At 30.0% G+C, this 16360-nt stretch overlaps 1 protein-coding gene across 1 annotated transcript in view; it reads left to right on the plus strand.

Annotated features, from left to right (window-relative positions):
* The first annotated feature begins 926 nt into the window (after nucleotides 1-926).
* Nucleotides 927-16360, plus strand: part of Sk (small conductance calcium-activated potassium channel) — a 39784-nt gene continuing 24350 nt past the window's right edge. Inside the window, exons 1-3 of the mRNA XM_074254246.1 lie at nucleotides 927-1056; nucleotides 1944-2342; nucleotides 8541-8636. Of these exons, the coding sequence (XP_074110347.1) occupies nucleotides 1018-1056; nucleotides 1944-2342; nucleotides 8541-8636 (534 nt within the window). The 5' untranslated portion in view covers nucleotides 927-1017. The remainder of the gene's footprint in view (nucleotides 1057-1943; nucleotides 2343-8540; nucleotides 8637-16360) is intronic.

Consider the following 16360-nt stretch of genomic DNA (forward strand, 5'->3'; position numbering starts at 1 on the left):
TCTTGATATGCATATTTATATACGATTTCAATTAAAAAAATATGCCAGCACTATATGGACTTTTTGTGATAGTTCTAAAGGTAAATATTACAATATAAATGGTAAATACAGGTTACAACCATACACACAGTATAAATCAATAATAGCATAGCGTGTGCCGGGAGAAGTATATCATTTCATTTGAATAATCTACCTCACATATCTTGAAATTAAATCAGTTGTAATATCAATTCCCTTAACAATTCACTTATTTACACAAAATTAATTACATCGTGCACTAATTTGATGAATTCGATTCCATTTATATCCAGTTATTCACAACTGCTAGCTAAAATTTGATTTGATTACTCCACAAATCATTTAAAAGTCCACAATAATAATAATAATAACAATAATTTATATTCAATTATTTCAAGGATTAATATAATTATTTTTTAAAATTATACCCCGAGGCTTTTACTCATTAAAAATCCACGAATTAATGGAAACAATTGATTACCTACGAGTCTCCTCATTAGTTTCTAAAAATGTACGAACATCATAAAAAAATCTAGAAATTTTATCAACTCATTTTTTTTTCTTTTAAACAAAAGTATGAAAAAAAAATTTAATTAGATTAATTTCAAACTAGTCAAGCCATGTGAATATTTTTTTATTCAATCACATGATCCAATAATGATTTTTTTTTTAATCGGAAAACAAGACAAACATTTATTATTATTAAAAAAAAAAAAAAAAAAAAAAATTATTAATTCATTTTTTTAACAACTCTAAACTTATGTTTGATCACTAATAACTGTAAATGTTTCAAACCAAAAATATTTCGCAACAATTTAATTTACTCCTTGTAATTTATTTACTCATATACTTTATTCCATAATTTTAATACTTTTACATTCCAAGAAAAAGAACGTCATCGAAAAATATTCGTATCCTAATCAAAATTTCTCGAACATTGTCCATCAAGCTCTCGTGTTAATCGTTCACTACTCGTACAGTGCTTAATTAAATTCTACAATGAATGTCCGTCGATCTAAAAGTGGTTCCTCTCTAAAGGTAAATAACAAGATTAATTATTTAAAAAAAAAAAAAAAAGAATAATTAAATCATCATATTTGTAAATATAAGTGCATTACGTAAATTCAGTGAGTGAGCCTACATTATTGAATTTTATATTAAATTAATGTCAAAATTACAAGATACATCGCCGTTACATAATTTATTCTCTGTAGATTTATAGTTAGGGTGAATATGTAGTGTAATATACTTATTACATAGTGATATCGTACTTTCAGAAACCGAGTTATGCAACCGTATTTCCTCTGAACTAGTTATAATTGCCATTTAACCCGATTTATTTAATACTTATGCCGTTACAATATTAATAATAATAATATTAATAATTACAATTATAATATCAATTACACTAATGACGTTCTGATAATTTCTACCTACAAAACCCTCTAATTGAATCTGGTTTTTATTAATATGAGACCTTCGGAGGTAATTGTTTGCCCTAACTTTTTACAACTAAGAGAATTATGGAGACAACAAATGTACGACTTGATTGTGTGCAATATTATTCGACTATTTATACGGATAATTTTGAATCCGGTATTTTACTGAGTAATTTTTTTTTTAATCCGAGTATTCTCTGAGTGTAAATATTTTTGTTATGTATCTTAAAATTAATTAATAAAATTTTTGAGGAAATTTTCGAAAAATTTACTCATTAAATAATTATTAATATTTAATTTACTAATAAAAAATATTCACTCTGAATTATAGTATATTTCTAGATCAACTAATGAAGATTTTTCCATCAAATAACAGTTTTAAGTCAGCTTAAAGTCCAAATAAAAATCATAAACAAAAAAAAAGTATTAAAGTCAAAAAGCGAGAATTATGGATCGAGTTATTTTTATTTATGATTTGTTTTTCAGCTGCGGAAACCAGTATCGACTCTTTCGATCCCGGGGGCGATGAGAAGCAGCAGCGGTGCCGGAGGAGCACCAGGTAGCGGAGGAAGTGGTTGCGGGAGCGGTGGTGGAGTCCTAGCAGGAGGCGATGATGCCGGTATTGCCTTGGTCGGGGTGCACTCCGAGTACCCTCGTTTTATGGATGAGCGTGGTCTTGGCGGTGGTCCGATGAAAGGTGCGCCCTCCGGCAGTATCGGTCCTTGTTCGAAACACAAACCTAACGTGGGCTATCGACTCGGCAGGCGGAAGGCACTGTTTGAGAAGCGTAAACGGATCAGTGATTACGCCCTCGTGATGGGGATGTTTGGCATCATCGTCATGGTTATTGAGAACGAGCTGTCCAGCGCTGGAGTTTACACCAAGGTAATATTTGCTTTTTGTTACTCTCTTATTTTTGTTTTGGTCAATTTTTCGCTAAATAATGTTATGCGATATGAACAATAATTTCCTTGATTCAAGTTTTTGTCAATCCAACAAACCAGTAGGTTTTTCATTAAATAATTATTGTTCTAATTATTAAATTATAAAACTAACCATTTTTAGTCGAACATTATACTACTCTTTCATATGTTTAGAACTGAAAATTTCGTACTCCAAACAACGCTATTAAATTTACTCTGTAGAGTAATTCTAGCTGCAGTCTAGCTGCTTTGGTTAAATTTTATATATCACCACTTTATCCCTCTTCATTTACACCAACCAACTAATTAAACTCTGTGTGGCATAAATAATATTTTCCTACAAAAATCCTCCTTTGATATTTATTTAAAAGGAATTCAAATGATTAAATCATTAGTTCCCAGTTTTCATTTAATAAATCTCAATCTGGGATAAAATCAATCAATTCTCCATTGTTTACTGTCTAAAGTGCGATAATTGTACGATTATTTCTGGTCCAAGTTTCTAGATATCGAAGTCAATTTGTAACCATTCGAGACTATTAGATTATTAACGGTTTTAGGGTAGACCAGAGCTAGGAGTAAATGTGTCTATTGTCCGGCCTCTATAGTTTTGAGACTGGTATTGTTCCTTGGCATTAGAGCGGATATACCCTCAGATTTGGGGATACAGGTCACAAATCCGACGAATCTTGTTGGGATACCTTACAGTCTGTCTGTATCTTGTTGATATTGTTTCATAAAGTGCAGCATTAGAACACCTCATTTCGAGATAAGATTTCCCTTATCAAAGTTTTCAAAGTAATTACGAATATTCAAGAGAAATTATTCTCATTAAAGTGAAACAAAAACAATTAACCCTTGCTGCTTTTAGTCAGATCTAACAAGGTAATTGTCATATTTTCATTAGTACGCTGACAAAAAGGACATTCACACATCAAATGTGGATTAATTAAATCAAATTAGTGTAATGAATGAAGTCTTGCGTAAAATAATTATTTTAAAGCTTAATTAACACGGATTCGAACAAAGAAACAAGCGCTTGTGTCTTAAAAGTGACTACGTGCAATCTTGCTGTTCGTAGATGTTGAACTAGTGAATTTTAAATGTTAAGTCGATAACTGCAACTGAACCTCTGAAATATTGAAGTAGGTTATAATCAAAGATAACTTAGTCTTTAGAGAAATTATGCTGGTCACAGAGAGAAATTATAGATCTAGAGACATATGGCTTTCAAAGGATCTAGCTTTTGCTCATGTATCTTTCTATCAACCGTAATTGAGCAGATAAAGTCGTCATTTAGAAAGTTGACTGGCTTTCTCGATGAATTTATTGTGAGTTTATGCTGGATTGCGATATGTTAAGGATATTCTAGTAAAGTTGTTCAGCACTAAATGAAAATGAAGCAACACTAATTACATTCTCATTAGTATTGTCAATCACCATGGTCCATGGCACATCAATAATTGAAAATCCTGAGCATGGTGCTGAAACCTTCAAAGGTTCCAAATGTCAATCATTGCCATAAAACTCTCAGCATAATTAAACCTAGTAAGCCCCTTATCAGAAGTAATCGATACATAATGTGAGGTGTGTAAAAGGCTGATCCAGTTGACAGACTATTCCTTCAGAGGCACATACATCTCGTACCCAGAGATGGAGGCTCTTGAAGATATGAGGGTCATATTGATTGTGCGGTTGATTAGTATCACTAATCAACTGATCAATATCAGTGTCAGCATCAGTAGTAGGCTACTTGTGTATTGATGCCGTGGTTTGATCTGTGCGCCCGGTAACAAAGACAATACAGACCGTTAACATGCGTTAATACAATTTTAAGGTAAATGTGGGTATGTTTACATACATGCTGGACATACGCGGAGAATGCAAGTAATTCAATGGAATTTCGGTTAGGTGACCACATAACCTGTAATGCAATAAACTATTTTGGATCTACAATTTCACAAAACGGCCAAGAGGCTTTATTGCGTAAAATCACTGTCGGGATGTTTATTAGTGTCATATCTAACATGTGGAGAGTATTTATCCGATGGGATGTAATGAATGTGGTGGATCATGTAGAATATAGTGAGTAGCATGTTGCATACAAAATGTGTAATGTATTACCGGCAAACACGAAGTATGTTAGGCCAAAATTGAATTATTTCAAAGTAAATTCGAGAGCTCGGTAAATTAAGGCATCCTCCATTGTTTACATTCTTGACGTTAATTGGGTAATCAACAGGCTCCGATCAGAATGTTTGGTGGTGGTCAACGATATGCTTCAGCAAACAGCAGACCAAAAATCGTCTAGGCGCTGTTAGAAAGGAACACTTGTATCTCTACGTTCAATGCACACTTCGGAATAGAAACTAGAGACTTGAGCACCACTTGCGAGAGCGTCCTCAACTAAACAAAAGCGGTCAACAACTTTCTTCCGCCGACTCCTCACTGCATACTTTTGTCCACTTGTCGGGATTATTCTACCCTGAGCATTTACTAACACTGCTGACTTGTTACAATCAAGCTATTGTTACAAGGCCATTGCCAAGTGCTCACTTTTTGTCCAAATCTACTTAACTCGCTATTGGAAAATTAGCGATTGGTTTATCTCAATATCAACAATTGTTTTGGGAATATGGAAATTAGGCTTTGCATAGTAGTAGACAATCTTATCTTATGCAATGATTTGAGAATTCATGATGATATCATTCTGACATTATGGAGATTTAATCGTGGACATAGTGTTTCCTTTACGTGTTCATGATAAATTCAAATTTATGTCCAAGGGTTGGATGAATTTATTATGACAGGTAGATTTTTGACAAAAAATTAAAAAAAAATGAGGATTTTTAAACTATTTATTTATTTTTTATTGTTCTATTTTACAAGGGACTTGAAGAATAAAAAAAATAACACAACGGCTATTATTTATATTAAATAGGACAACAAAATTGTCATATCTTTTAAATGTCAGTAAAGTATTATAATCCTAAATTATCTTAATTCATTAAAATTTAAACAATTGCTCACCGAAAGAATAATTAAGCACTTAAGCAATGCCATAATAGTAAAATTAATATAATACAATTATGAATTTAGGCATTGTAACTGATTTACATTGTTCTCGTCATCACCCCAGTTTTCTCCAGATAAAATATTAACAAGGTGATTAATATTTAAAAACCACTTGCTTGAATATAATTGAAGGATATACATGTATATCCAGCCTTAAGTACCAATCAAAACCCGGCGATAAATCTTGATAAAAAAAGTTTTCGGTCGTTAGCGAATCCAATTTAAAGCCCACCTTTTTTTTTCTTTTCAAAGTAAAGGTGTACTTTTTTTAATCGAAACTTTTGTTTTCTTAGCGTAATATTTTTCATCTGAAATTTCCTCATAAATTTAGCAATTTTTCTGCAATATAATATAATATAATATACAGTCTATAGTATATAGACAGACTCGGGTAAAAGTTTACCCCGAAAGCTACATTAAATCAGTTTATATATACTTAATATTGAAGAAATTAAACGGAAGCGCTGTTAAGAGTAATAAAAAAAAAAAAAAAGATGCCGATACTTTTAAAATTCTAAGAGTCCTTGAAAGAAGTTGGTTTATATCTACCTAAATTTTAACTGTTCCTTGGACAGAGAAGTTTCCTGGGAGCTATTGTCATAGTGTAACAGCTTGAAACTATTCCTCCTGCTCGTGCTTTTGCTGGGAAGAGTGTAAGAGCGAGGAGTCTATGGGGAATGAGTTAGTAAGTGTCTGCAAACTGGGAAATAAGAGAGACAGAAAGCAGATAGTTGAGAGAAACAGCATCTGCGTATTAATAAAGCGCTCAAGTGAGAAGAGAGAAGAGAGGAGAAAATAGAATAGAGAGAACAGCGAACAGAGAGTGAAATTTAGTTAGAGTAGTCGTCGTTGACATATGCCTCGTTGATGTGAGTGCACTTTGGTTATTAATTTTACGTTTGTCCAACGTGATAATTTACCAATTCATCAACGTCTTTTGTATTTATTAACTAGTCAATTAACCTAATTTTATTATTTACAATTAATTTTATATTTTCCATGGCTGTTATTGTTCGATAATTAATTGTTTTATCATACAAAAATCAATAAAATAATTTTAATACAATTTCAAATTCTATGGGGAGAATTTTTTGTGATATTTTCATTTCAGATGAATGAAAAAATTTTTTTAATTTGAAGTCAAGAAAAATTGCAGATTGATTTTAAAAATTTCGACAAATTTTAGAAAACAAATAAGTTTTGGTTGTTTCGATTATTTTTGTAGTAAATAAAAATTCAGTTGCACTTGTTAAAATTCAATCGAATAAAAATCAATATTTAGTCAAGCCCTTTTCAATTTTTTAAATCTATTTCCCCTCAAGAAATGTAGAACGTTCGAATATAAATACATGTATACACGCGAATGTGACCCTCAAAGTGGTTATAATAGCTTCTGTCTATTCAGAGGTCTCTTAAACATCAACATCCGTTGAAAACTCAATTTTCGAAAACCAATCTCCCTCATATTTTTTTTTAACCCTCAATTTCTTCATCCTATCAACAGGTTAAATAACTAATCAAAATTTGTGAAACATGAGGTTAATTTTTGCAAGTATTTTCCGGGATAATTCAGTGAGCCAATTATTCTTGTCACGGTGAATTGCACAGGCGCATCCTAGTACTTTATCAACATTGATGTATATCCCTTAGAAAAGCAACCCTTGGCCCAGTTTCTATATGAACAATAAAAATTTAAGAGCACGGAAAAAAAAGTGCTACAACATATTATATTCCTACGGTAACAACATGGAAAAATCATGTGGCAGCAACAGGAAAATTCTATGACAGGCGGCAATAATAATAATAATACCAATCATTCAAGTTTTATACTATATACCCTATAAAAAATTTTCGGAGTAAATCCGGGGTGAAATTCATTTCGAGATGGATTTAATTTTTGTTATTAAATAAAATTGACTATTGAATAAAAATTAAAAAAATAGTTTTTACTCGTTTAAAAATTAAAAAATGCGTATTTAGAGATTTTTGAAATTACAATTAACAAAATAGGATTGTCCTGTTGCTGCAACATGAAAATCACTTATTATTTATATTATTTAAAAAAACTTATGCTGTAAATTGAAAATCAAGGAATGTATTATGTTGCAACATGCTTTTTATCATGTAAAAAATGAAATAAAAGAAATAACAACAATAAAAAAATGAAAATTGAAAAAAAAAAAAAAAATTTGTCAGAAAGGCAAATTGTAGCGGTAAAAAATGAAACCTTGAGAAGGAAATTCGGTAATGAGCGGTAGAGCGTGTGGTCCTCGACCTCGGGATAATGAGTGATGGGAAGTATGAAAAATGATTCGAATAAAAACAAAAGTTATAAGTTTGTTATTGTCAATTTAAAAAGGGCGTGACCAATGTACCAGCTGGTCGAATCTGACATGCGCAGTTATAAACTTTTAGTTGTCCTGGCAACTCTCTCTCACTTGGAGGAATCTTGCATTTTAACTTATCTGTGTATCAAACTGCCTTGCAGACAGTTTCCCTATTGATATTTAAATTGATATCCAGAGGGCAATCTTCAATTCTCACGTGATTCGACACCAACAATGTTACATGTAACACGTCAGTTGTAATGTTCTCTGACACTTTTCAACACATTTCTCCTTCATCTTCGGCTGAAATCGTTTTTAAAGTGCTCTGACTATCGCATTTAATATTTTTATAAAAAAAAAAAAAAAAAAAAATAATAATTTAGTTTGCTTTTAATTTAGCATTAAAAAAAAAAATTCCAAACAGTTGATAAAAGTTCCTACGATTCATAATTTATGAAAAATTTTTTAGGAGATCTGGAAAGCATCAAAAAATTTATGAAATTTATTTTCCAAATTTGACAAAACTTAAAACTTTTTTACAGTGGAAAATAATAAAAAAACTTCTTTTGAAACCACAAAAAAAATAATAAAAATTTTGCTTGATCAAATATGCACATGAAAACAACAGAATGTCCCTTGTTGTTAATTTAATTCAACTAAAGCAATTTAATCTAATTATGACTTGTGACTACAAGCTTAAGGTTAATTGGTTAATGAAGTTTTAAAGTACTTAGACAAATTAACTGTTTGTGTTTCAGGCCTCGTTTTACTCGACTGCACTCAAAACCCTAATCACTGTGTCTACTGTGATACTGCTTGGCCTCATATTTGCTTACCATGCCTTAGAAGTCCAGGTAAGTTGACGTTATTCATACATTTCATATTAGTATTTGTCCATTTCACTTCTGTGTTATTCTTAATTTATCATCTCATGCAAGTTAAACTTAAGAAATAAAAACTACTCATATTATATTTCGTTTGTTCAACCTCTGTTTGTTCCGCTGTTAAAGTGTTTTAGTTGAAGCTTGCAGGGGTAAACATTAAAATTCAAAAAGTTCAATATTATACTTAGAAAATTTCGGATGTAAATTTTGAGTAGAAAATTGCAGATACCAAAAATCGTAAATGAGATCAAACTTTTTGTGAAAAATCTTATTAATCTGATTTTTAGCCTTCATTTTTACCAAAAATTAATTAAATTACAATTTACGCAATTAAAGCATTTATTTGTGTTAAAAAATTGATTATTTAAAAATTAAATGATACGATAAATGATCAGGAGAATATAATATCCTCGACATTATGCGTCATAAAATATTTACAAGTAAAATGCGTGACATTTATAATGTGGTCTCGGGCTCTATTGAAAATTTGTGATCACTGATCATCAAACAATGTATCAGCATAACTTTTGAAATATTGAAAAGCAACAAAATGAATGATTGAAAGCATTTGAAACACGAATGTCAGTAGGTTAGAGTTTCGTATCGCATAAAAGAGGCGTTGTTACACTTTGAAAGTTAAGTACATCAATGTGATAGCAGACGATAAAATGAAAAATAGAGATTGTAGACATTCGTTGCTTTTTATGCTCAAAGTTATTCTCATTTCTTTTATTTGTATCTCTGTTCCTGTTCCGTATCACGATTCTAACGAAAGAAACTTGATAACTCTATCTTTTTTTTTTTTATTTTCCACCTTTTTTATTTTCAGTTTCTTTCTTATAACTCCGAGCTACAACACTCCTATCTTCTGAATAAAATAACTGTCTAACATTCTTTTATTTAAATATCAAATTATTCATTCATTATGCAGTGAAAAATTTCGTGTTATGTTTAAACTCCACTGGTGAATGTTGAATATTTAACATTTGATGTAGGGGTATATTAATACGCCTGCGATGTGTTATTTTGTCACTTTTAGCCGTTCATTATTCCAAAAGGATTCCATATTCATATCTTTTACTTTGTTATGAACTCTGCAAATATTTAAATTTTTTATCATTAGCGAGGTAGCAAGGTGTTGTTGGGATTAAATGCTCTTCTTAACAGTTAATTAACTTTGAGAAGAGGCATTATTGTTTTATAATTACTGCGTTGAAAATTTTTGTAAAAAAGTTGCTTACCTTGACAGGAATTTTTTTTTTTATTGTGGTCTATTATTCATGAATTCGCTCCAGTCTCTTCTGATACTCAACAAAGCTGAATTCATAATTTATTAATCAATATCCTTGAGTCGATGAAATAGATAGGTGCAAAAGTTCATTGAAAAATTGGTTCATTACTTTGAATCGTTATGCATGAATCGTTTTTCATCAATTTTGTACAACAGTTATTTATTTATTTACACCTAAATATTAAAACAGGCATTATTATTTTTAAAACTTTCTTTTATATAATTATTATTTTAACTTTTTATGAGAAAAATGCTATTAAAAATTATTGCACGCCTCAAAATGACTTTTATTGTCAAACTTTAAAGAAATATCTCGATAGCTTATTGTAAATAAATTATTATTATTTTTTATTTACTTATTTATTACATTAAGGCTCAAACTATGTGACAGTTTTATGCCAGAGTTTTCGAGAAGTTTAAAATTCATATTAATCACTTAGATCCAATTAAAAGCTTGTTGACAATAGTAGTTTTTATTTCTTAAAAAATTGAATCAAAAATTCATATTTGAGGCGTGAACTTTTAAATTTCCGAAACCTTTTAACTTTTAACCTCTACCCTTTGAGAATCATCCAGCCCATCCGCCAAATTTACATGTAAATCAGTGTTTCCTTACACCAAACAAATGATTGTATTATAAAAAGTGTGTCTGCTAGAAATAAACTCAGACCCGATTTTCAAGAAATTTTTCCCAAAAATAAAAAATAAGAAAATAACTTAACTAGTCCAAAATAATAAATTCATATGATCAAATTTCTACTCACGCACTTTCCATTATTCACAATTGTAAATACAAGTAAAGAATGATCGAAGGTACAAATTACATAAAAAAAAGTCTTCATCCCCCATCGATATATAATAAAAATATAAATAACATTCAGTAATTTAATTTAAATTTCAACCTACGCATGTAAAATTTTTTCACCCCAGAATTCCGTCTCTCTCTTGGGATCTTCGTATCATTTGATCACAGATCGATTGTGGATATTTTACGAACGAAAAATTCCGTAAACCAGGTGTTAAACTTTTATCAGCTATGCCATCAGTGTAAATCAGTAATGGAAATATGAGGGCAGTGAGAGTGTGTGCTGATGGATGTGACATTTTACTTCAACGTTTTTTTATTACTTCGAGCTATATGAAATATAGAAGGTCACGTCATCACGCGTTAGCTGGTAACTGTCTCTCGACCCTGCCCCATCGCTACCCTTGTGCCTTGTTTTATCATATCATTCTTCCGAGCTTAACGCACGTATCTACTTTGTATGTAGACAGCAAATTTTCGAGACTCTCGCTCTATGACCGTCCCCTTATTTTCATAAGACGGCGTCGAAGTTGGAGCCTATGTTCCCTGTTAATAATAATAATACATTCCTCGTCATGTTTCTTGTACCTATCATTATCGGACTTTTATACTCCGACTGCTCTTTTTCCACCAGGAATAAAAATTATTCTGAGATCAAATATCGCTTTTCGATACTATCAAAGGACTTTCTTTTTTTTTCTTGTTCCTTTCTTTTGATTAACTTAACTTTTATTATGATCCATACTTTCAACACAAGTACTCAACTACTTTAAGTTTAAAGATTATTTTCAGTAGAAAAGTTTACTTCAGAAAAAATAATTAAAAATTCATATCTTGAAAAAAAAAATTATTTTTTTATTCAAAAAAATATTCTATGAATCAAAAATTTTTTTTATTATTTTAAATCATAGCTTTATAAATTAAATTTTATAAAAAATCAAAATCTCATTGAATTTTCGTAAAATATGAAGGAACAAATTGAACGAAGAAAAAAAGTTTTAATTTTACTTCTTTCGTGATTTATCAATTATAGAAGAAAACTTTTTTATCTAATTAATTAACGAAGAAAAGAAATATTTGACATTGATTGTTTTATCGTATTGCACAATCTTTCAATACGTTACCGGTTAAAAATTAAATAAAAATGAAAACTTGAATCACAGTTCTTCATAAAGAACAAAACTTGGAGTAAAATAATCTACTGGCTGATAAAAAGATAACTTGGCTCAAAAAGTTATAAAAGTTTACTGAAAAATATATTTAAGTTGATAAACGTCAAGGTTTTATAAAAACCATTGACAAATTAAAAACTTTTAGACAGAAAATAAAACAAAGTAATTTATAAGCTACTTTCATTTCCGACTTCATTATACCAAGACGTCACTATATTAAAATTGAATAAAATAAAAGCTACCATTAAGTATATTACTTTGGTCATAATTTCGTGGAATAATTTCCGATGAAGCTAATTAAAAATTCCGAGTATGCAAAACTTCATTTCATACATATCTTAGAAATCACTTTGAAAGCTTCCATGGAAGTATTTAGTTTAGCAATTCGTTGTAAAAAAAAAAAACTAAAACTAAAAATTTTATCGCCAAAATTACTGTAATTGAATAAAATTTATATTAGTCATAAAAAAGTTTAAATTGAGTTTAGCATGGAGATTCTTTCAATAAATCTACCCGCTGATTGAAACTGTACGGAAAGAAAAAAATAGTAACAGTGGTTTCTGGATGGCGGAGAAATAGTTAGAGTAATTTATACGAAAATTTTTTTCGATTTTTACTCCATGCACTGACATATCGTTATTACAAATTGAAAATTTGTCCGACTAACAAGGAGAAATTTAAAATTATCAAAGTTTTAAGATCTCATCTCAAATAAATCACGACTTTTTTCTAAAAACAAAAAAGTTCATTTTTAAACCATTTAAAAAATTAATCTTAAAAAAAAACGCGGTTCTTATACGTCATAAATTTTCTTTGTAACTATTTTTATTGTTATACTTTTATTAGTTCGCGTAACTACAAAGATTTGCATATCATTGTACAAATAATTTAATGAAGCTAAGTTTTGTAGGTTTTAAATTTAATTTGATGTAATAGAACTGAAGAAAAAATAATTACCATCAATCAGGTTGTGTTAAACTCCGGAAACACGATAATTTGAAAAAAAATCCCATCCATAACGTCATTCTTTTTTTCTTTATTAAATTTATTATTTAATTATATTTTATAATTAACTAGCTGATCTCCAGCCACTTGACTTAGCAAATTATAAAATAAATTGAATTTCTAAATTCAAATAAAATTTTTTTTTTACTAAATAGATCTCCAAAAAGTTCCTGAAACTGGAGCAAAAATTCTTTCATCTGCAGATGAGTAATTGAATCGCTAAAAAATCTCTTGCAAAAAAATAAAAAAAATAAAATTTTTAGTCTTTTAATAAACGTTGTAAAACGTAGACATTTGAATTGTCAAATTTTTTCTATTCATACATTTTTTTTAGCTAAAAATCTCATTAATTTTTTAGACATAACTAATAAAAATAGTAAACAATGAAAACTAACAGAAATAACATAACTTGTTATTGAATATTATTTCTAATACCGAAAAAAAAAAAAAAAAAAATTAAAAAAATTGACCCAAAAAAAGTTTGTTCATCCTTCCGATCTGATTTTCTCTAATCTACCCCATTGCTCAAAACACCAATTCGTTATCGATGACAATATTCATTTATTCCTTCCTATCCATTATATCTGACAGAACGAAAATTCTCTCCATCTCTATCTCCAGTTCTGGAAACATAACATTCGGTCAAATATGACACTTGTAGCCATCATAATTCAATCATTCCAATCGCCTTCTATAAATTATTTTAGCTATTACCGAGACCGACAATAAAAAATGAATACCTCGAAAGTAATTTCAGTATTTAAATTCAAACACAAATACACTGGCAGTACAGAAGAATCCGTCGAAATTTCAATTATCTCTATTTACCCTCGAAGAATTTTTCACCCTCCAAATTCCCATTTTGTCGGGTTCGAAAATTTTAATTAACTTTACAGTTTTGTTCAATTCGAACCCGTCTATGTACACAGTTACACTAAATTTTTTGTCTCACTCATGTAATTTGATTTTCTGTAAATCCTGGTGCAATTAATTGTCGCAGTTTTCAGGGAATTAAATTAATCTCACCGCGATATTACTTACCTACATACTGCCAACACGGGATAGAACACAAAAAAAACAAGCTTAATCCCTCTATTTTACTATTTCTGTAAAAAAAAAATTCTTCTAATATGACTCAATATATTTATTTATAATTTTGATGTGCCCATGGTTTTACGGATGGTTTTACGGAAAAAAAAAAAAAAAAACTGGAAAAATTACAATGAAACCGAGCTTGAATAAAAATCTCATAGCGCGAGTACTGAAGGGTTAAAGTCATATGTGTCGATGTATAGTTTTTCCACCAGAGGTAGTGTTGAAAATTTTCAACAGATGGTGCATGGTTGCTAAATTGTCTCCTTACCAGAGAATTAAGTTTGAAATATTAAGTTTTAAAATAAAAATAATTTTTTTTATTTTTTTAGGAAGCTTATCTCACATTAGTGTTAATTAAAAAATTTTTTTCGTGGGTAATTTACTTATTTTTTTAACTATTAAAATATTTTCAGTGGTTTTTTCATCGTAAAACTCATCAATTTTACGGAATTCATTGGTTTAGTTTTTCATTGTAACTAAATAAGCGCTTGCGCACAAAAGTTTCCTGATCTTGTATTATATAGTTTAGTTTGTGGTATGAGAAAAGTATTTTGAGTCAAGGAGTCAGAAGTAAGTTTAAGAGTAGAGGGTTTGGTGTGTCTCGTGTTGCCGCGTTCTCTTCACTGTAATCTTGATGGCTTTAATTTGTCCCCTTGAGCTTCTGACTCTATTTCTCTTTTTCATTTCATAATATTATAACTTATAACTTATATATTTATATAAAATAAAAATATATATTTATACTGCCGAATAAACATATATATCCTACCTCACGCACCAATAAAACCTTGATATCTTTATGTTATTTTTATTTACGACTAAACTCTCGATGAAATAACATAAAAAAAAAAAAAAAAGAAAGTTTTGAAAATTTGAATGCTTATAAATTTTTTTTTCTTTCTAGATATTTACATTTAAATCTATTGAACACAAGTAAAGTATGTAAAGATTTAGAAAAAAAAAAAAATCTAAACTAACAGAAACAATAATAGCTTTCCAGTGTTAGAATCTCTTGTTCTTCCTGTTATTTTAGTGGCGAGAAGGTGAAAGGGGCAGTGGTGTCTTTGATTGATCCGCGTCAGCTTTTTCGACAATATACACCGAGATACTTTTGAAAGCCAAGGGATTGAAGTAATAGAAGGGGATGATCGTAAGCACTCAAACAACAGATAGTGCAGCTGACCTCATAAATTCTCGGATGTTAAATTCATTTTACGATTCACTACGACCGCGTCTTCACTTTTGTCACAAAAAATTTAACTGTGGTCATTTTTCCTTTAGGATTTACACATTCATCCTTTTACCAATACTAGAAGTTGTGATTATACTGCTCCGTTAGAGGACTCAAGTGTTTTAGTTTTAATTTATTTTTTTATACTCCTCAAAGTTTATGCTTTTTACAGACTAATAAAAAGTGTTGATTGATAAAGTTTATAGTTACTGCGGTTGTAAATGGATTTATTTGATCTTGATTTTTACGACTACACGCAACAATCAACTGGACGACCGATAAATAATTTTTTATATTATTCTTAGATTTAATTATCTAGAATCATACCATTACATGACAAACTGAAAACAGAATTTTTTACAGGAGCTTTGTTTGGATACTTTCGGCCAAATTTTGAAATTTCGGCAAAAATGCCCAAACAAAGCTCCTGTTAAAAAATTTTTTGAAAATCAAATAAATCCCTTACGCTCAAAATATGTCAGGAAATGCCCAAACACAACTCCTGTTGAATATGAAAATTTTTTGCCGAGTATATTGATCGTAAATCGCCAACAGAAATATCCTCTTTGAATCTTTTGACAAACAAATAAAACGATATACATAAAAGCACGCATTCATCTCCCCATTCAATACATTTACATCATCCACCACGAAAAATCGATCATTAGTTCACCATTGTAGAAGCTCTCACTATCTCTCCGGCACATTTGGATTCAGCATCCATCTTACAGATCCCCAAATAAAAACACATTCCCAGAAATTGACCAGTCAGTCTGCGTCTTAGGAACAAGTTTTATCGATACCGTTTTTTCACACTCTACTATATTTCACCGGCTACCTCTAAAATGTTAACCAAGAAGCAAAACAATTTGCCTAATCCGAAAAATCGGGTTTGTAAAATTGAGCTTTTATTCCGAGAAAAGAATATTCATATTTTGTCGGATTTGCTTCAGCAAAATACGAAAAATACTGATATCTTTTCTGCAATGCAGCCAGGTTCATCGTTATCTAAAGCAATTGAGCTGTAATGGTATTCATATCACACAAGTTATGTTTCGAGAATGTAATTCGATCGTAAAGTACAGTAGAAATTTA

Source organism: Cotesia typhae, unplaced genomic scaffold (assembly GCF_013202065.1).
Source record: "Cotesia typhae breed Kobodo isofemale line unplaced genomic scaffold, CoteBio_Ctyphae scaffold_13, whole genome shotgun sequence".
In the NCBI taxonomy this organism is placed as follows: domain Eukaryota; kingdom Metazoa; phylum Arthropoda; class Insecta; order Hymenoptera; family Braconidae; genus Cotesia; species Cotesia typhae.